At 42.4% G+C, this 21,390-nt stretch overlaps 1 protein-coding gene across 1 annotated transcript in view; it reads left to right on the top strand.

Annotated features, from left to right (window-relative positions):
* The window catches only part of LOC120041210 (dynein regulatory complex protein 9-like), a 34,348-nt gene that overhangs the window by 6,231 nt on the left and 6,727 nt on the right, over positions 1-21,390 (top strand). The window contains exons 2-4 of the mRNA XM_038986139.1: positions 8,453-8,599; positions 8,755-8,957; positions 9,298-9,426. Of these exons, the coding sequence (XP_038842067.1) occupies positions 8,471-8,599; positions 8,755-8,957; positions 9,298-9,426 (461 nt within the window). The 5' untranslated portion in view covers positions 8,453-8,470. The remainder of the gene's footprint in view (positions 1-8,452; positions 8,600-8,754; positions 8,958-9,297; positions 9,427-21,390) is intronic.

The raw sequence follows: 21,390 nt of genomic DNA on the forward strand, positions 1-21,390 counted from the left end.
CATGTAATCAGGACATGACCAAACTGTTGCTGAGATAATGGATGTTGAAACTTCCAAGGAGAAAAGAGGCATTGTTGAAACTCACTCATATGCTTGCGGTGTAAAAAAGGGGGGTGAATGCGATTCATACCCGAATACCCCAACCAAGGAGCAGCTTCCATTTGACAAAGAAGCTCTGAATCGTCTGTGGCCGATAATTGAGAGAGCAAGGAAGGAAGGGAAAAGGGCATACTTTGCGGGAGCTAAGGCTTTTGTTAATGGAAGGGAAATTCACGCTGACGCCTAGTTTGTTGACTGCTGGACTTGTCAAGTGAGTTGTGCAGGACTGAGTTTTATTTGCTAATTTGATAAAACTAGATATTTATTGAGGAAAGAGCATTGTTTGTGTGAGCCAAACTTTTTTTATATATATATTTTTTTTATGGCAGGGAAATTCGCACTGACACTTAATGTTAGCTTAATGGCTATTCGTTTTTACCAATCTATGGTACAATGTTATTTGCAATTGTATAAATATATATAATTTAGATCAACCACTTACGTGGTGCAAAGGTATGTTTTTATTTGCAACTAGTAAGAACTTTTCTTTTTATGAGAACCCGATTCATGTGAACGTATACAAGTTTAATATTCTTCATATAGTCACTTTGATAGTAAATGTCCATTTCTGTTTTTTCTATTAATGCCAGGGGAATCTGTAATTTTTTGAAAAGGAGATCTTTATTTTTGTAAAATTATGTCTAAATTTCAATTTGTCTAAATTTCAAGTAATATGGGGTGGAGATTTTAATACAGTATTACATGATAATCTAGATAGATGGCCTCCTATGGATAGCAATTCTGTTTGTGAGATAAGGAATATATGTCTAAGGTTAGGTGTTCTAGATATTTGGAGACATAAGAACCCAGATAAGATTATGTTTACATGGAGTACCAAAGATTTATCTATACAATCCCGTATTGATTTCTGGCTGATATCTGAAGATAGTGCTGACAAGGTTGATACAGTCTCGATTGAACCATTGATTTTAACAGACCACAACGGGATCTCAATAAAGATAAATATGCATGGTTTGTCAACCAAAAAAAGTTAAAGGTTACTGGAAAATGAACAAGACTTTACTAGAGAATTAAGTATTTAAGAAGGAAGTAGCAGGAATTAATGATAAATACAGGAATTGTGCCTGTGTTATGAATATGTTTGGAAGTTACTGGGAGCTAAGGAAATTTGATTAAGGCTTTTGGCTATTTCAATGGGAAAAGAAATTGCTCGTGCCAAGAGAGAGAAAGAATATGACATCCTAAAGGGAAAAATGGATTAAACTAAAAAAAGGGAACTAACTAATCAGGAATTACTGGAGCTATCATCATTGCAAATGCAGTTAGATTGTTTCTACGAGGAAAAGGCCCGGGGAGCGTTTGTAAGAGCAAGACGATTAAAGATATTTCTTTAATTTAGAAAAAAGGGCAGGCGAAAAGACTTCCTTCCATATGTCAATTAATGATTAATAATACTCCCAATAAAAATCCAAAAGAAATCTCTCACCATGTTTCCCAGTTTTATCAGAATCTGTATACATTAGCCCAGCCAACTTCCAATATGGATATTTTCTTAGACAATGTAGCAAAGAAGTAGCTAAGAAGATAATGATTTCAACCTTTCAGTGAAAGGTTCAGAGGTCTATTTCTTGCTTTAGAAAACACCATTAGTTTAGTTTTGTCAGTATTGAGGATAAGCTTCAATTGACACAAGGTATGTTGAACAGTATAAAAAGCCGTTTGCAAGTTCTGGAAAGCTTTTGTAAGAGACGAGGCACAACAGTAAATAACAGTATCATCAGCATAAAAATGAAGTTGCGCATTTTGGACATTTTTGTCTAAATCATTTAAATAAATAGTGAATAAGCGAGGACCAAGTACAGAGCCTTGGGGCACACCATTAAAGACAGACAATTTAACAGACATAAGCCCATCAAATTGAGTGCACTGAGTTACATCAGACAGATAGTTAGCAAACCATGCAACTGCATGCTCTGAAAGACCTACACTCGACAATCTCTGCCTTAGTATAGCATGATAAACTGTATCAAAAGCCTTAGAGAGATCAATAAAAAGTGAGACACAGTGTTGTTTTTTGTGAAGGGCTTCAGTGATATAATTTAAAACCTTCATGGCTGCTGTAATTGTGCTATACTTCTTCCTGAAGCCCGATTGGTACATTGATAAAATAGAGTTAGTAATTAAAAACTATTTTAGCTGTTCACTCACAAGGGTTTCAAGTATTTTCACCAGGGGTGACAGCTTTGAGATTGGCCTATAATTATTTAAAAGAGTTGGATCTCCCACTTTTAAAAGTGGTAGGACAAATGCTGATTTTCAGATTTTCGGAATATCATTACATTCCAGGGTTAGATTGAACCGATATGTAAGTGGTTCAGCTATGAAATCAGCTGCCAGATTTAAAAAGCAGGGATCCAAAAGATCAGGACCTGCAGGCTTTCTCTGATCTAAGGATTTCAGGGCTTTATGTACCACCTGCACTGAGAATGGCAAAAAGCTAAAAGTTTGACCAGCTCTCACTGGTTCATCCACACAGGGTTGTAAAGAGACAGAGGACACTGGTTCATCCACACAGTGTTGTACAGAGACAGAGGACACTGAATCAAACAGCCTACCAGATGATACAAAGTGCTCATTGAAACAATTCAGCATTTCAGTTTTGTCATATACAGCAAGAGAGTCCTTCAAAACACATGACGGTAATTCATTAACATTACTGTTACCAGACATAGACTTAATAGCCTTCCAAAACTTTCTAGGGTCATTCAGGTTATCAGTGGAAACAGACATAAAATATTCAGACTTGGCCTTCCTGAGAAGAAAATAACACTTGTTTCGTAACTGCCTAAAAATAAGCCAATCAGCATCAGAACATGATTTCCTTGCTTTAGCCCAGGCTAGATTACGGTCGTGAATAATACAAGACAGCTCAGAAGAAAACCATGGATTATCCCGCCCTTTAACCCTGAACCTGCGGAATGGGGCATGTTTTTTTACTATTTGGGAAAAAAACATAATGAAAGAATATCCAGGCAGTTTCCACATCAGGGATAAGCTCAATCTTGCTCCAGTCAAAATAAAACAAATCATGAAAGAAAGCCTGCTCATTAAAACACTTCAAATTTCTCTTACGAATAAAACGTGGGTTTATCTTAGGAACCTTAGTATTTCTAACAGCAACAACAGCACAATGGTCACTTAAATCATTACAAAAAACACCAACCGCAGAATATTTATGTGGAACATTTGTTAATATCAAATCAATCAGGGTAGATTTATCTGGGCATTTAAGATTTGGGCGAGTGGGTGAGTTAATCAACTGGGTAAAATTCATAGAATTACAAAACATTTTTAAATCATCAGACACCGGCTTTAACCAACACCAGTTGAGATCACCAATCAAGATCATTTCACTGTGAAGAAGTTTAGACATAAGGTGCGTCAAAGAAGAAAATGCTATTTTCTACATTGTTGAATAATAGTGAAGACATCAAAACTATGAAATAACTGAAATGGAATCATGTAGTAACCAAAAACGTGTGAAACATATCATATATTTCAGATTCTTCAAATAGCCACCCTTTGCCTTGATGACAGCTTTGCACACTCTTGGCATTCTCTTAACCAACTTCACCTGGAATGCTTTTCCAACCGTCTTGAAGGAGTTCACACATATGCTGAGCACTTGTTGGCTGTTTTTCCTTTACTCTGCGGTCCTACTCATCTCAAAACATCTCAATTTGGTTGAGGTCGGGGGATTGAGGAGGCCAGGTTATCTAATGCAGCACTCCGTCACTCTCCTTCTTGGTAAAATAGCCCTTACACCGCCTGGAGGTGTGTTGGGTCATTGTCCTGTTGAAAAACAAATACATTCTCCTGAGTGGTGCAGTGGTCTAAGGCAAGCTGTGCAGTTAGAGATCCTGGTTGGAGTCCAGGCTCTGTCGCAGCCGGCCGCGACCGGGAGACCCATGGGGCGGCACACAATTGGCCCAGCGTCATTGGCCCAGCGTCGTCCGGGTTAGGGGAGGGTTTGGCCAGCAGGGATGTTCTTGTCCCATCGAGCTCTAGCGACTCCTGTGGCGAGCCGGGCGCAATGCACACTGACAGGGTTGCCAGGTGTATGGTGTTTCCTCCGACCCATTGGTGCGCCTGGCTTCCGGGTTAAGCAGGCATTGTGTCAAGAAGCAGTGCGGCTTGGCTGGGTTGTGTTTTGGAGGACGCACGGCTCTCGACCTTCGCCTCTCCCGAGTCCATACGGGAGTTGCAGCGATGAGACAAGACTGTAACTACCAATTGGATACCACGAAAAAGGTGTAAAAGTAACAAACAATTGTTTTTATTTTTTTATAATAATTTATTAAAACAAATGATAGTCCGACTAAGCCCAAACCAGATGGGATGACGTATAGCTGCAGAATGCTGTTGTAGCCATGCTGGTTAAGTGTGAATTCAAAATAAATCACAGACAGTGTCAACAGCAAAGCATCCCCACACCATAACACCTCCTCCTCCTCCATGCTTTATGGTAGGAAATACACATGCAGAGATCATCTGTTCACCCACACCGCATCTCACAAAGACATGGCAGTTGGAACCAAAAATCTCAAATTTGGGCTCCAGACCAAAGGACACATTGATTGTGTTTAATGGCCCAAGAAAGTCTCTTCTTCTTATTGGTGTCCTTTAATAGTGGTTTCTTTGCAGCAATTCAACTATAAAGGCCTGATTCACACAGTCTCCTTTGAACAGTTGATGTTGAGATGTGTCAGTTACTTGAACTCTGTGAAGCATTTATTTGGGCAGCAATATCTGAGGCTGGTAACTCCAATGAACTTATCCTCTGCAGCAGAGGTAACTCTGGGTCTTCCATTGCTGGGGTAGTCCTCATGAGAGCCAGTTTCATCATAGAGCTTGATTGTTTTTGCAACTACACTTGAAATATTCCGTATTGACTGACCTTCATGTCATAAAGTAATGATGGACTGTTGTTTCTCTTTGCTTATTTGAGCTGTTCATGCCATAATATGGACTTGGTATTTTATCAAATAGGGCTATCTTCTGTATACCCCCCCACCTTGTCAAAACACAATTGATTGTGTCAAACGCATTAAAAAGGAAAGAAATTCCACTTTTAAGAAGGCACACCTGTTAATTGAAATGCATTCCAGGTGACTTTCTCATGAAGCTGGTTGAGAGAATGCCAAGAGTGTGCAAAGCTGTCATCAAGGCAAAGGCTGGCTACTTTGAAGAATATAAAATATATTTGGATTTGTTTAACACTTTTTTGGTTACTACATGATTCCATATGTGTTATTTCATTGTTTTGATGTCTTCACTATTTTTTTTTCAATGTAGAAAATAGTAAAAATAAAGAAAAACCCTTGAATGAGTAGGTGTTCTAAAAACTTTTGACCGGTAGTGTAGAGCCTTCAGTGCTTTTTTCCCGTGGGCTGTGGCCCCCTTGTCTGAATTTGGTCAATATGTCCTCCAAAAGACTTTATAGCCCACTGTGGCAAAGACTATACTTTCAGGAGTTAAACAACACAATAAAAAATCACCTTGTTTGTCTCATTCTTCCAATCTAGCTAGTGACTTTATAAAACACAATATTTGGTATTTGTATTTTATATTATAACAACGATATAGGAAAGCATCTGGTGGCAAAGTAGCCAAAAACATAAAATTATTAATTCATTCAAGGTTTACAAATATGCCCAATCAATAGAACATTATGTCAGAAAACAATAGTCTAAACCCAATGTCTCTACCAAATATGGTTGAAAAGTTACCGATGATTTACTCTGAGATATTTAACCTCACAACACCAAATATGGAACACATACAACCAAGTGCGGTGCAGTCTAAACTAGTAATGGTCACAGCAAATGATCATTATTATTTCATCAACACTGTCAAGTACAAGTATATGAATGTTATAATATTGTAGAGAAAAAGCTAATGATTAATTCTATGTAATTTCTAATGACATAAGGCAAAGAAAACAACGTTTGGACATGAATTTCGTAGCTCCCTCCTGAATTGACCCTTTTTCTCTCTACATTGTATAGCAAGTAAGTGAATATATAAAAAGAATATGTCATTCATCAGACGCTTTTATCCAAAGCGACATACAATAAAACCTGCTGTCGTTTATGTATGGGTGGTGACGGGAATCGAACCCACTACCCTGGCGTTGCAAGCGTCATGCTCTATCATGGTCATGGGTGCACCTCAGCCACGCTCAAGGTCCTAAACAATATCTTAACCGCCATCTATAAGAAACAATACTGTGCAGCCGTATTCATTGACCTGGCCAAGGCTTTCGACTCTGTCAATCACCACATCTTTATCGACAGACTCAACAGCCTTGGTTTCTCAAATGGTTGCCTCGCCTGGTTCATCAACTACTTCTCCGATAGAGTTCAGTGTGTAAAATCGGCTTCCTGTAGTCCGGGCCTCTGGCAGTCTCTATGGGGGTGCCACAGGGTTCAATTCTTGGTCCGACTCTCTTCTATGTATACTTCAATGATGTCGCTGTAACGATTGTCATCTGGAGAAGGAGAAGAGGACCAAGTAGCAGCGTGACAAGTATTCATTATACCTTTTAATCAATAAAAACACTTATACAAAAAACAACAAAGCGACAAACGAACAGTTCTGCAAGGTGACATACACTAAACAGAAAACAACCACCCACAAACAAAATTGGGAAAACAGGCTACCTAAGTATGGCTCTCAATCAGAGACACCGATAGACAGCTGCCTCTGATTGGGAACCATACCAGGCCAAACACATAGAAATAGAAAACCTAGACCTACAACATAGAATACCCACCCACATCACACCCTGACCAAACTAAAAATAGAAACATACAAAACAATCTACGGACAGGGCGTGACAGTACCCCCCCCCCCCCAAAGGTGCGGACTCCGGCCGCAACACCTGAACCAATAGGGGAGGGTCTGGGTGGGCATTACACCGCGGTGGCGGCTCTGGTGCGGGACGTAGACCCCACTCCACCTTAGTCTTGGCCCCCTTATGTAGCGCCTCTGGAGACCCTTGCCGCCGACCCCGGACTGGGGACCCTTACAACGGACCCCGAATAGGAGGGAAACTCTGGCAGCGCCGGACAGGCGGGAGGCTCTGGCAGCGCCGGACAGGCGGGAGGCTCTGGCAGCGCCGGACAGGCGGGAGGCTCTGGCAGCGCCGGACAGGCGGGAGACTCTGGCAGCGCCGGACAGGCGGGAGGCTCTGGCAGCGCCGGACAGGCGGGAGACTCTGGCTGCTCCGGACAGGCGGGAGGCTCTGGCTGCTCCGGACAGGCGGGAGGCTCTGGCTGCTCCGGACAGGCGGGAGGCTCTGGCAGCGCCGGACAGGCGGGAGACTCTGGCTGCTTCGGACAGGAGGGAGACTCTGGCTGCTCCGGAAAGGAGGGAGACTCTGGCTGCTCCGGACAGGAGGGAGACTGGCTGCTCCGGACAGGAGGGCGTCGCTGGAGGCTGAAGATATCCCTCTAGTGGTGTGGGAGCTGTGCTTTGGCAAAGTGGGTGGGGTTATATCCTGCCTGTTTGGCCCTGTTCGGGGGTATCATCGGATGGGGCCACAATGTCTCCTGACCCCTCCTGTCTCAGCCTCCAGTATTTATGCTGCAGTAGTTTATGTGTCTGGAGTACTTCTCCTGTCTTATCCGGTGTCCTGTGTGAATTTAAGTATGCTCTCTCTAATTCTCTCTTTCTTTCTCGGAGGACCTGAGCACTAGGACCATGCCTCAGGACTACCTGGCATGATGACTCCTTGCTGTCCCCAGTCCACCTGGCTTTGCTGCTGCTCCAGTTTCAACTGTTCTGCCTGCGGCTATGGAACCCTGACCTGTTCACCGGACGTGCTACCTGTCCCAGACCTGCTGTTTTCAACTCTCTAGAGACAGCAGGAGCGGTAGAGATACTCTTAATGATCGGCTATGAAAAGACAACTGACATTTACTCCTGAGGTGCTGACTTGTTGCACCCTCGACAACTACTGTGATTATTATTTTTTGACCATGCTGGTCATTTATGAACATTACAACATCTTGGCAATGTTCTGTTATAATCGTTGTGCGTTACCAGGGTAACCGGGGTAAACTACCAAGTGTGCTGCTAGACTAGCTCAACTATGCTCTAGTTAAACTACTGGCCTTTTATTGTCCATAAATATAGCAAGTAAACTTCAACACGTTCCGTGAAGACACATAAGAAATATACCTAGCTACGAATCTGTTGATTGTGTTATTGAGCATTTTGCCCAGGATATTTTCTAACACAAAAATGTCACAGTTAGAAAACGGTATCGTTAGTAGCTAGCTAGATAGGTGATGTTGTAAATTGCTTGGCTAATTTCGCTCGAATTCAGTGTTCACAGACCATCAGGATGTCGGTTCCTTTGTCTGGGGTAGAGCTGCTCAGAGTGTGTACAGTGCTCCAGGACTGTGAGGCACAGCTGTCAGTGCTGGGTCACATCATGCCCGACACCTACAGGGGTCGTCCAGAAGCTGATAAGGTATTATCTGATTATCCTCAGCTAACATTATACGCGGAGCTAATGTCAGTTGGCTTTTTCAAGCGATGAAGCGTCTTTAGCAAATGAATGGTATGCTTGCTATCTAAGCTGTAATTTTCTCCTATTCAGCCCGTATTCATATGTTTTTGTGGAAGTTTGTGTCAGCCGACATTGCACAGGTCCTTGAACAGCAGAAAGGGGCAGAGCAGAACCTGAAAGCAGCCCGTCAGTTTGAGAGAGAGTCTGGGAGACTGTCAGATGCCACCCGTGAGCTGCACAGATCCCAGAAGGAACTGAACCGCACACTAGAGGAGAACCCACTGTCCCCTGACAACCTGGCCAAGGTGCAGAGAGACAGGTGGGTTCCAGATAGCTCTTGTTCGGGGCTTTAGTGCACGTTCCGACTTGGACCAGAGCTAGGTTCCAGACAATTTAATAAAATAGAAGCCCACAACTCTGTGCTTCAAACAGAGATGTATTATGATTTATTATGCACACGAGACAACTTTTCATTGGGATCTTTTTCAGGTCAACCACTGAACTAAACACATTGCCATTGTTTACATTTGTCAAACATTTCCAAGGTGCAGAGCAGACTGTATTAACTGTGAATCCAAAAAGTACCCTGTATGCCATCTACCTCATACATAACGATCATGCTCTCTCTCTCTCTCTCTCTCTGTCTTCCTGGCATACAGTCAGTTTGTGGCTCACGTGATTGCTGATGTGTTGGCAGAGCTGCAAGAGAAAGGGACCTTTCACAGCTTGCTTTTCGCTGTGGGAGAAGAGAAAAGAAGGAAGGCCAACCTCCAGGACATAATAATCAGGTCAGGTTATGGTCAATATGAATATGTAGGCTAATAATTCATTGTCTGTGCAGGCAATAGTCAAATTCTTTCAAAACCCACACAAAGAGGAGGCTGCTGAGGGGAGGGTGGCTTGTAATAATATCTGGAATGTTGTAAATGGAATGGTATCAAACGCATGGATGTGTATGATACCGTTCCAGCCATTTCTATGAGCCTGTTTTATTTTGATTGAAAACAGAGCTATAATTTGTCTTTGCTTATTATAGGACTTGCATACAGTGTCTGCCTTAAAATTCAATCTAAAAAGGGATTACATTTGATGTTTTTTCCGATAGATCTACACAACCTACTCCACATTTTCAAAGTGAAAGAAAGTTATAGAACATTTTCCCCAAAAATAAATATGTAGTGAGGGCCAGCCAGCGAGAGCATAGCAAACATGTCGCAGTGGTGGGTAGTATATGGGGCTTTGGTGACAAAACGGATGGCACTGTGATAGACTACATCCAGTTTGCTGAGTAGAGTGTTGGAGGCTATTTTGTAAATGACATTGCCGAAGTCAAGGATCGGTAGGATAGTTAGTTTTACGAGGGTATGTTTGGCAGCATAAGTGAAGGAGACTTTGTTGCGAAATAGGAAGCCGATTCCAGATTTAATTTTGGATTGGAGATGCTTAATGTGAGTCTGGAAGGAGAGTTTACAGTCTAACCAGACACCTGGTATTTGCAATTGTCCACATATTCTAAGTCAGAACCGTCCAGAGTAGTGATGCTAGTCGGGCGGGAGGGTGCGGGCAGAAATCGGTTCAAGAGCATGCATTTAGTTTTACTAGCATTTAAAAGCAGTTGGAGGCCACGGAAGGAGTGTTGTATGGCATTGAAGCTCGTTTGGAGGTTTGTTAGCACAATGTCCAAAGAAGGGCCAGATGTATACAAAATGGTGTCGTCTGCGTAGAGGTGGATCAGAGAATCACCAGCAGCAAGAGCGACGTCATTGATATATACAGAGAAAAGAGTAGGCCCGAGAATTGAACCCTGTGCCACCCCCATAGAGACTGCCAGAGGTCTGGACAACAGGCCCTCCAATTTGACACACTGAACTCTATCAGAGAAATAGTTGGTGAACCAAGCGAGGCAGTCATTTGAGAAACCAAGTCTATTGAGTCTGCCGATAAGAATGCGGTGATTGACAGAGTCGACAGCCTTGGCCAGGTCAATGAAGACGGCTGCACAGTACTGTCTTTTTTCGATGGCGGTTATGATATCTTTTAGGACCTTGAGCGTGGCTGAGGTGCACCCATGACCAGCTCGGAAACCAGATTGCATAGTGGAGAAGGTATGGTGGGATTTGAAATGGTCAGTGATCTGTTTATTAACTTGGCTTTTGAAGATTTTAGAAAGGCAGGGCAGGATGGATATAGGTCTATAACAGTTTGGGTCTAGAGTGTCTCCCCCTTTGAAGAGTGGGATGACCGTGGCAGCTTTCCAATCTTTGGGGATCTCAGACGATACGAGAGGTTGAATAGGCTAGTAATAGGAGTTGCAACAATTTCGGCAGATCATTTTAGAAAGAGAGGGTGCAGATTGTCTAGCCCAGCTGATTTGTAGAGATCCATGCTGTCCCCAGTCCGCCTGGCCTTGCTGCTATTCCAGTTTCAACTGTTCTGCCTGCGGTTACGGAACCCCTACCTGTCCCAGACCTGCTGTTTTCAACTCTTAATGATCGGCTATGAAAAGCCAACTGAGATTTATTCCTGATTATTATTTGACCATGCTTGTCATTTATGAACATTTTGAAAATCTTGGCTCTCTCTAATTTTCTCCTTCTCTCTTTCTTTCTCTCGGAGGACCTGAGCCCTAGGACCATACGTCGGGACTACCGGGCGTGGTGACTCCTTGCTGTCCCCAGTCCGCCTGGCCTTGCTGCTATTCCAGTTTCAACTGTTCTGCCTGCGGTTATGGAACCGCCACCTGTCCCAGACCTGTTGTTTTTCAACTCTTAATGATCGGCTATGAAAAGCCAACTGAAAATTATTCATGATTATTATTTGACCATGCTTGTCACTTATGAACATTTTTGAACATCTTGGCATAGTTCTGTTATAATCTCCACCCGGCACAGCCAGAAGAGGACTGGCCACCCCTCATAGCCTGGTTCCTCTCTAGGTTTCTTCCTAGGTTTTGGCCTTTCTAGGGAGTTTTTCCTAGCCACCGTGCTTCTACACCTGCATTACTAGCTGTTTGGGGTTTTAGGCTGGGTTTCTGTACAGCACTTCGAGATATTAGCTGATGTACGAAGGGCTATATAAAATAAACTTGATCCAGATTTTGCAGCTCTTACAGAACATCAGCTGTCTGTATTTGGGTGGGGGAGGCGGCGAGGGGGGGGGCTTGGGCAAGTTGCTGCAGGGGGTGCTGAGATGTTGGCCGGAATAGGGGTAGCCAGGTGGAAAGCATGGCCAGCAGTAGAAAAATCCTTATTGAAACTATCGATTATCGGAGATTTAACGGTGGTGACAGTGTTTCCTATCCTCAGTGAAGTGGGCAGCTGGGAGGAGGTGCTCTTATTCTCAATGGACTTAAGTGTCCCAAAACTTTTTGGAATTAGTGCTACAGGATGCACATTTCTGGTCAAGGGCAGTCAAGTCTGGGGTGAACCAAGGGCTATATCTGTTTTTAGTTCTACATTTTTTGAATGGGGCATGCATATTTAAGATGGTGAGTAAAGCACTTTTGAAGAGCAACCAGGCATCCTCTACTGACAGGATGAGGTCAATATCCTTCCAGGATACGCGGGCCAGGTTGATTAGAAAGGCCTGCTCGCTGAAGTGTTTTAGGGAGCGTTTGACAGTGATGAGGGGTGGTCGTTTGACCGTGAACCCATTACGCACGCAGGCAATGAGGCAGTGATCACTGAGATCCTGGTTGAAGACAGCAGAGGTATTTAGAGGGTAAGTTGGTCAGGATGATATCTAAGAGGTTGGTTACGGATTTAGTGTTGTATCTGGTAGGTTCCTTGATAATTTGTGTGAGATTGAGGGCATCTAGCTTAGATTGTAGGACGGCCGGGGTGTTAAGCATGTCCCAGTTTAGGTCACCTAACAGTACGAACTCTGAAGATAGATGGGGGCGATGAATTCACATATGGTGTCCAAGGCACAGCTGGGGGCTGAAGGGGTCTATAACAAGCGGTAACGGTGAGAGACTTGTTTCTGGAAAGGTGGATTTTCAAAAGTATAAGCTCGAATTGTTTAGGCACAGACCTGGATAGTATGACAGAACTCTGCAGGCTCTCTCTGCAGTAGATTGCAACTCCGCCACCTTTGGCACTTCTACCTTGTCGGAAAATGTTATAGTTAGGGATGGAAATTTCAGGATTTTTGGTGGCCTTCCTAAGCTAGGATTATGACACAGCTAGGGCATCCGGGTTGGCGGAGTGTGCTAAAGCAGTGAATAAAACAAACTTAGGGAGGATGTTTCTAATGTTAACATGCATGAAACCAAGGTTTTTTACGGTTACAGAAGTCAACAAATGAGAGCGCATGGGGAATGTGAGTGATGTTGGGGGCTGCAGGGCCTGGGTTAACTTCTACATCACCAGAGGAACAGAGGAGGAGTAGGATAAGTGTACGCCTAAAGGCTAAAAGAACTGGTCGTCTAGTGTGTTTGGAACAGAGAGTAAAAGGAGCAGATTTCTGGCCGCTGAAGAATAGATTCAAGGCATAATGTACAGACAAGGGTATGGTAGGATGTAAGTACAGTGGAGGTACGCCTAGGCATTGAGTGACGATCAGAGAGGTTTTGTTCTTAGAGGCACCATTTAAGCCAGGTGAGGTCACCGCATGTGTGAGGGGTGGAACAAAAGGGCTAGCTAAGGCATATTGAGCAGAGCTGGAGGCTCTACAGTGAAATAAGACAATAATCACTAACCAACATAATGACATTAGGGAGAGGCATGTGTAGCCGAGTGATCATAGGGTCCATTGAGTAACTTGGCGAGCTGAAGACACGGCAATTCAGGCAGCTAGCAGGCCGGGGCTAGCAGGCTAGCAGATGGGCCTCAGGGGGACGTCGCAACGGAAGAGCCTGTAGAAACCCCCTCGGACGGTTACGTCGGCAGACCAGTTGTAATGGATCAGCGTGGATCGGTGTCGGCAGTAAAGGGGTCCAGGCCAATTTGCAAAAGAGGTATTGTAGCCCAGGAATTGACTGATGGATCTCTGCGGCTAGCCAGGAGATGGGCCTAGCTCGAGGCTAGCTCCAGGCTAACTGGTGCTTGCTTCGGGACAGAAACGTTAGCCAGTTGTAGCCACTCGGATAGCAGCTAGCTAGCTGCGATGATCCGGTGTAAAGTTTCAGAGCTTGCGGTAGGAATCCGGAGATGTGGTGGTGAAAAATCAGTCCGATATGCTCTGGGTTGATATCGCGCTGTGCAGACTGGCAGGATTTGATCGGGCTGAGGCCGACGTAAATCTTAAATACTTGGTGGAAGCACCTTTGGCAGACATTACAGCTGTGAATTCTACCAACTTTGCACAACTCTTAGGGCAAAATATATCCATTTTTTTTGTCAAAATTGAGAAAGTTCATTACATTTGGTTGGGGATCATTGACAGAAAGCGATATTTAAACCTCGTCTCTGATTTTTTTTAAGCAGATTTAAGTCAGGACTGAGACTAGACCACTCAGGAACAGTCAACACCTCTTGGAAAGCCCTTCTGGTGTCTTTTGCATAAAAATGTGTGTAGTTGTTCACAGAAGACTGAGGTGGGTTTCTCTGTAACTTTTTAACTGGGCTTTTCTTCTTTCATATTTATTTTGATCCTAACAAACTCCTCAGTTCCTGCCGGTGACAAGCATACCCATAACATGATCCCAATACTTGGAAATACAAAGATATCAACAACATTGCATTCACTCCATATTCCTGGCCTGTATGACAAAGTGAAAAGAAATAGCCGATGTTAAAAAAAAATCCACTAGATGGGAACGGAGGTAAGATGGCAGACTCTACACAGCGGTGCAGATTGCCTCAAGATAAAATCATAATATTCAATATCTGTAAGACTAAATATTAGAACTTTACATACTCGTGGGTAATAACCTTCAATCTGGATAACACAAAACAACTCATCAGGCTTAAGAAATGTATCGACAAATATTACAACAACAAGCAACACCAAAGATGACAGAGTAAACAAGGAGAACCAATCTCCAAAAGAAAATGAGACTGACGGACACAGACGATTTATGCTTTTCACTACCGGGAATGGTAAGGGTGGAAACCAATCTGTTAAAATCGATCGACGACAAACTGCATACTTGAATTAGTTAGGAAAGATATAAAGGAGTTGAAGGCGAGCCTCGAGACGAGTGACGAAAAAGCTGCGACAATGGAGAAAGAAACAAACAAGCTTAAAGGGACAGTCAATAAGATTGAAATGGACGTTAAATGAACTTAAAGGAGAACATCTTTCTGAGAGAAGCCTTACTTGACATACAGAATAGATCTATGAGAGAAAATATGGTACTTACTGCTATCCAAGAAAAAGGAGAAGTTCCTGAAAATGTGGTGAAGGAATTCCTTCTTACAGCGCTTCAGAACCCACGCGAAGCTGTTGACAAAATCCAACTTGAACGTGTACACTGTTTCGGACAGAGAGGACCCGAGATATGAGCGCCCAATCTTTGCCAAATTTGCTTTCTTTAAAGATAAAATAATGGTTGAAAGCCTGGGTAAAAGACTCACTGGCATGAAAATAGGCATGAATGATAAGTTCCGAAGGAAATTGCAGAACGGCGCAAAGCTCTGTACCCAATCTTCAAGGAGAAGATATTAAAAAGGAAAAGTGTAGCTCTCGTAGTCGATAAACTGTATATTGATAACCAAATGTTCCGAGACACAGACTACTCCATGGCTATTCTAAATATTACAAAGTTCCCATAGAGGATTCTAATAATGGAACACTCAATATTAGCCATGGTCGGGATTGTAATTTAAAAAAATATCTAGAAAAGCAATAAAATACAACAATTTAAATAAATAAACTACAACTACACTATACCATTCTAGGTAGGGAATGTTGGAAAAATAATTAGTATTAGACTTTCCATTTATTGTATTTTATGAATTGATAAGATAGCATTGAAGAAAGGATAATTAACTAAATTGTACATCTTAAAATACAAGGAACTGGAACACAAAAGTACTGAATCAACATGGAAGAGATAAAACACAGAGGACACAGTATGTGGGTATGTGCAGGAGTATTGTGATGGAAGGTGGGGTGTGTGTTTTTGTGTTTGAAAAAGTGTGGAGTTGAGTCAGTGAAAAAGGATAGTGGTTGCAAATCCCAGAGCCCATGTGTGCTTGTGAGCAGGGGTTATGAGAGCTTTCAATTTTGTGCAGATGTGGGATATACATTTTAAAATATATTATACATGTAGTTGATTTATTTATTGGCCTATACCCAACCCTATACCTGAGCGACCCATACGCTAAGGAGAAGTCCTTATCTGTTTTATGGACCTACCGTAAGTAGCCTATACGCAGCCAAATCAGAAAGATGAATGTGGTCTGAGACCTACTAAAGCAGCACGACACACTCAAGATTCTGAGCCTGCCTGGCAGGGTTGGTCCTACAAAGCCAAATCCCCCTGATGGGAGAGCATAATATACAAGGAAATTCTCAAAGCTGCTAATGAGAACCTTGAAGACCTTGTACCTAACTGGTGGAGATTCCAGTGGGGTGTCCCCACCCAGACAGTGGCAGTGCTGGCAACACTAGCTGCAGTAACCAATGGGGAGGGGGTCACACTCGGACAATCAGAGAGGGGGCATATTATTGTGGCCCTGGTGGCAAAGGTCTGACAACACAGAGATGCTTGGGAATATGGTCACAACGGGGGACCGTTGGGGTGTAGCTGAGTTTCATCAGCTAGGACGTGACAATGGTTAATCAAATCTCCCTATTATTGCTACGTTTTGCATGCCTTCTCAAACAGCTTCAACTGTATATCAAGTTCTTTCTTGAGTTGGGCTCAGTGATGGAACAACTGAATAGTGGGGAACAATTGGAGGTTTACTTAGTAGCAATGCAAATATCATGGTATAGCTATATGGACACTCAATCACTATGGTACTTTTAAATGGTGAGTTTACAAACATATATTATGATAAATAGATTTGAAACTTGTATCTCAATATGGTAAATGGTGAAATAAGTATAGCCAGTTATAATGAATGGCTTAGCAGATAATAAGAAAAGACGATCAGTATTTACCTGGCTAAAAGAGAAGAAGTTTAATATATATTGTTTACAGGAAACTCATTCAACTATTTTAGATGAAGTTGTGTGGAAAAAGGACTAGGGAGGCGAAATATATTTCTCCCATGGGCAAAGAAACTCGAAAGGGGTAATGATATTAATTAACAGTAATTTTGATCCGAATGTGCAAATTGTCCAAACAGATCATCAAGGTAGATGGGTGAATGTAAATATGTTATTGGACCATAAACAGATATGGCTCATTAACCTTTACGGACCAAATTATGATGATCCACGCTTCTTTGAAAATATATATAATAGTTTATCAACCATACAAGCTATACAAGACTGTATTATCATGGTGGGAGATTATATTACGGTTTTAAATACCGCTATGGACCGTAAAGGAAATGACACTACAAACTATCCCCTTCATACACTTAAGGAAATCCCGAATATCATGGATATATTGGAACTAGTGGATATATGGAGGCTTAAATATCCTGACCTAGTGAGATATACATGGCAGAGGCTCAATCAATTTAGTCGTCTTGACTACTTTCTCTCTGGCACCAAAAGTTAGTGTTGATAGGGGACAGATTGCAGTCGGAGCATCAAATAATTGGCATATATATTACTCTTACAGAATTTCCACGTGGGCGAGGATATTGAAAATGTAGTTAAAGCCTAATGGATGACAACTTGTTTTTAACTAGGACAGAAGTATTTATAACTGACTATTTCCGACAAAACATAGGTATTAGAGGTCGACCGATTATGATTTTTCAACGCCGATACCGATTATTGGAGGACCAAAAAAAGCTGATACCGATTAAATCGGCCGATTTTTATATATACACTGCTCAAAAAAATAAAGGGAACACTAAAATAACACATCCTAGATCTGAATGAATGAACTATTCTTATTAAATACTTTTTTCTTTACATAATTGAATGTGCTGACAACAAAATCACACAAAATGATCAATGGAAATCAAATTTATCAACCCATGGAGGTCTGGATTTGGAGTCACACTCAAAATTAAAGTGGAAAACCACACTACAGGCTGATCCAACTTTGATGTAATGTCCTTAAAACAAGTCAAAATGAGGCTCAGTAGTGTGTGTGGCCTCCACGTGCCTGTATGACCTCCCTACAACGCCTGGGCATGCTCCTGATGAGGTGGCGGATGGTCTCCTGAGGGATCTCCTCCCAGACCTGGACTAAAGCATCCGCCAACTCCTGGACAGTCTGTGGTGCAACGTGGCGTTGGTGGATGGAGCGAGACATGATGTCCCAGATGTGCTCAATTGGATTCAGGTCTGGGGAACGGGCTGGGCCAGTCCATAGCATCAATGCCTTCCTCTTGCAGGAACTGCTGACACATTCCAGCCACATGAGGTCTAGCATTGTCTTGCATTAGGAGGAACCCAGGGCCAACCGCACCAGCATATGGTCTCACAAGGGGTCTGAGGATCTCATCTCGGTACCTAATGGCAGTCAGGCTACCTCTGGCGAGCCCATGGAGGGCTGTGCGGCCCCCCAAAGAAATGCCACTCCACACCATGACTGACCCACCGCCAAACCGGTCATGCTGGAGGATGTTGCAGGCAGCAGAACGTTCTCCACGGCGTCTCCAGACTGTCACGTCTGTCACATGTGCTCAGTGTGAACCTGCTTTCATCTGTGAAGAGCACAAGGCGCCAGTGGCGAATTTGCCAATCTTGGTGTTCTCTGGCAAATGCCAAACGTCCTTCACGGTGTTGGGCTGTAAGCACAACCCCCACCTGTGGGCGTCGGGCCCTCATACCACCCTCATAGGAGTCTGTTTCTGACCGTTTGAGCAGACACATGCACATTTGTGGCCTGCTGGAGGTCATTTTGCAGGGCTCTGGCAGTGCTCCTCCTTGCACAAAGGCGGAGGTAGCGGTCCTGCTGCTGGGTTGTTGCCCTCCTACGGCCTCCTCCACGTCTCCTGATGTACTGGCCTGTCTCCTGGTAGCGCCTCCATGCTCTGGACACTACGCTGACAGACACAGCAAACCTTCTTGCCACAGCTCGCATTGATGTGCCATCCTGGATGAGCTGCACTACCTGAGCCACTTGTGTGGGTTGTAGACTCCGTCTCATGCTACCACTAGAGTGAAAGCACCGCCAGCATTCAAAAGTGACCAAAACATCAGCCAGGAAGCATAGGAACTGAGAAGTGGTCTGTGGTCACCACCTGCAGAACCACTCCTTTATTGGGGGTGTCTTGCTAATTGCCTATCATTTCCACCTGTTGTCTATTCCATTTGCACAACAGCATGTGACATTTATTGTCAATCAGTGTTGCTTCCTAAGTGGACAGTTTGATTTCACAGAAGTGTGATTGACTTGGAGTTACATTGTGTTGTTTAAGTGTTCCCTTTATTTTTTTGAGCAGTGTATATATGTGTATGTAATAATGACAATTACAACAATACTAAATTAACACTTTTATTTTAACTTAATATAATACATAACTAAAATCTATGTGGTCTCAAATATATAATGAAACATGCCCAATTTGGTTTAAATAATGCAAAAACACAGTGTTGGGAACAAAGTAAAAGTGCAATATGTGTCATGTAAAAAAGCTAACGTTTATGTTCCTTGCTCTGAACATATGAAAGCTGGTGGTTCAATATTCCCAGTTAAGAAGTTTTAGGTTGTAGTTATTATAGGAATTATGACGCGTCAACAATTTTCTCTATACCATTTGTTTAATGTACCTTAGACTATTTGATGCTCTTATAGGCACTTTAGTATTCCCATCCCAATCTCGGTAGTTGATAGGCTTGAAGTCATAAACAGCACTGTACTTCAAGCATTGCTAAGAGCTGCTGGCAAATGCAGGAAAGTGCTGTTTGAATGAATGCTTACGAGCCTGCTGCTGCCTACCACCGCTCAGTCAGACTGCTCTATCAAATATAAAATCATAGACTTAATTATAATATAATAAACACAGAAATACGAGCCTTTGGTCATTAATATGGTCAAATCCGGAAACTATCATTTTGAAAACAAAATGTTTATTCTTTCAGTGAAATACGGAACCGTTCCGTATTTTATCGAACCGGTGGCAACCCTAAGTCTAAATATCAATCAATCAAGTTTATTTTATACAGCCCTTCGTACATCAGCTAATATCTCGAAGTGCTGTACAGAAACCCAGCCTAAAACCCCAAACAGCAAGCAATGCAGGTGTAGAAGCACGGTGGCTAGGAAAAACTCCCTAGAAAGGCCATATTGCTGTTACATTGCACAACCTTCAATGTTATGTCATAATTATGTAAAATCCTAGCAAATTAGTTCGCACCGAGCCAAACTGTTGCATATACCCTGACATTGCTTGTAATAAAACGCAAGAGAAGTGACAATTTCCCTAGTTAATATTGCCTGGTAACATGAATTTATTTTAACAAAATATGCAGGTTTAAAAAAATATACATTTGTGTATTGATTTTAAGAAAGGCATTGATGTTTATGGTTAGGTACATTCGTGCAACTATTGTGCTTATGTTAAATCTTCACCCGTTTGGCGAAGTAGGCTGTGATTAGATGATAAATTAACAGGCACCTCATTGATTATATGCAACGCAGGACAAGCTAGTTAACCTAGTAATATCATCAACCATGTGTAGTTAACTAGTGATTATGTGAAGATTGATTGTTTTTTATAAGATAAGTTTAATGCTAGCTAGCAACTTACCTTGGCTCCTTGCTGCACTCACATAACAGCTGGTCAGCCTGCCACGCAGTTTCCTCGTGGAATGCAATGTAATCGGCTTCCAAAAATGCCGATTACCGATTGTTATGAAAACATGAAATCGGCCCTAATTAATCAGATGACCTCTAATAGGTATAGAAGATCCCCTTATTGTATGGGACAATTTTAAATCCAATTCAGTACTCATCTCTAAAACAAAAGCAATTTAGGTCAAAATAATACATATTTTTTATTGAACCTTTATTTAACTAGGCAAGTCAGTTAAGAACAAATTCTTATTTATAATGACAGCCTAGGAACAGTGGGTTAACTGCCTTGTTCAGGAGGAGAACGACAGGTTTTTACCTTGTCAGCTCGGGGATTTGATCTTGCAACCTTTCAGTTACTAGTCCAACGCTCTAACCACTAGGCTACCTGCCACCCGGGCTTAGTGGGACTCATTTGTTTTTCAACAGGACAATGACCCAACACACCTCCAGGCTGTGTAAGGGCTATTTGACCAAGAAGGAGAGTGATGGAGTGCTGCATCAGATGACCTGGCCGCCACAATCCCCCGACCTCAACTTAATTGAGATGGTTTAGGATGAGTCGGACCACAGAGTGAAGGAAAAGCAGCCAACAAGTGCTCAGCATATGTGGGAACTCCTTCAAGACTTTTGGAAAAGCATTCCAGATGAAGCTGGTTGAGAGAAAGCCAAGTGTGCGCAAATCTGTCATCAAGGCAAAGGGTGGCTATTTGAAGAATCTCAAATGATTTGTTTAACACTTTTTTGGTTACTACATAATTCCATATGTGTTATTTCATAGTTTTGATGTCTTCAAAATGATTCTACAATGTAGAAAATAGTAAAAACAAAGAAAAACCCTTGAATGAGTAGGTGTAATTTTAAATACATTTGCCAACATTTCAAAAAAAAAAAAAAAAAAAGGGGTTATTGTGTGTACATCGTGAGAATTTTTATT

This window comes from Salvelinus namaycush, unplaced genomic scaffold, assembly GCF_016432855.1.
Source record: "Salvelinus namaycush isolate Seneca unplaced genomic scaffold, SaNama_1.0 Scaffold415, whole genome shotgun sequence".
Lineage (NCBI taxonomy): Eukaryota > Metazoa > Chordata > Actinopteri > Salmoniformes > Salmonidae > Salvelinus > Salvelinus namaycush.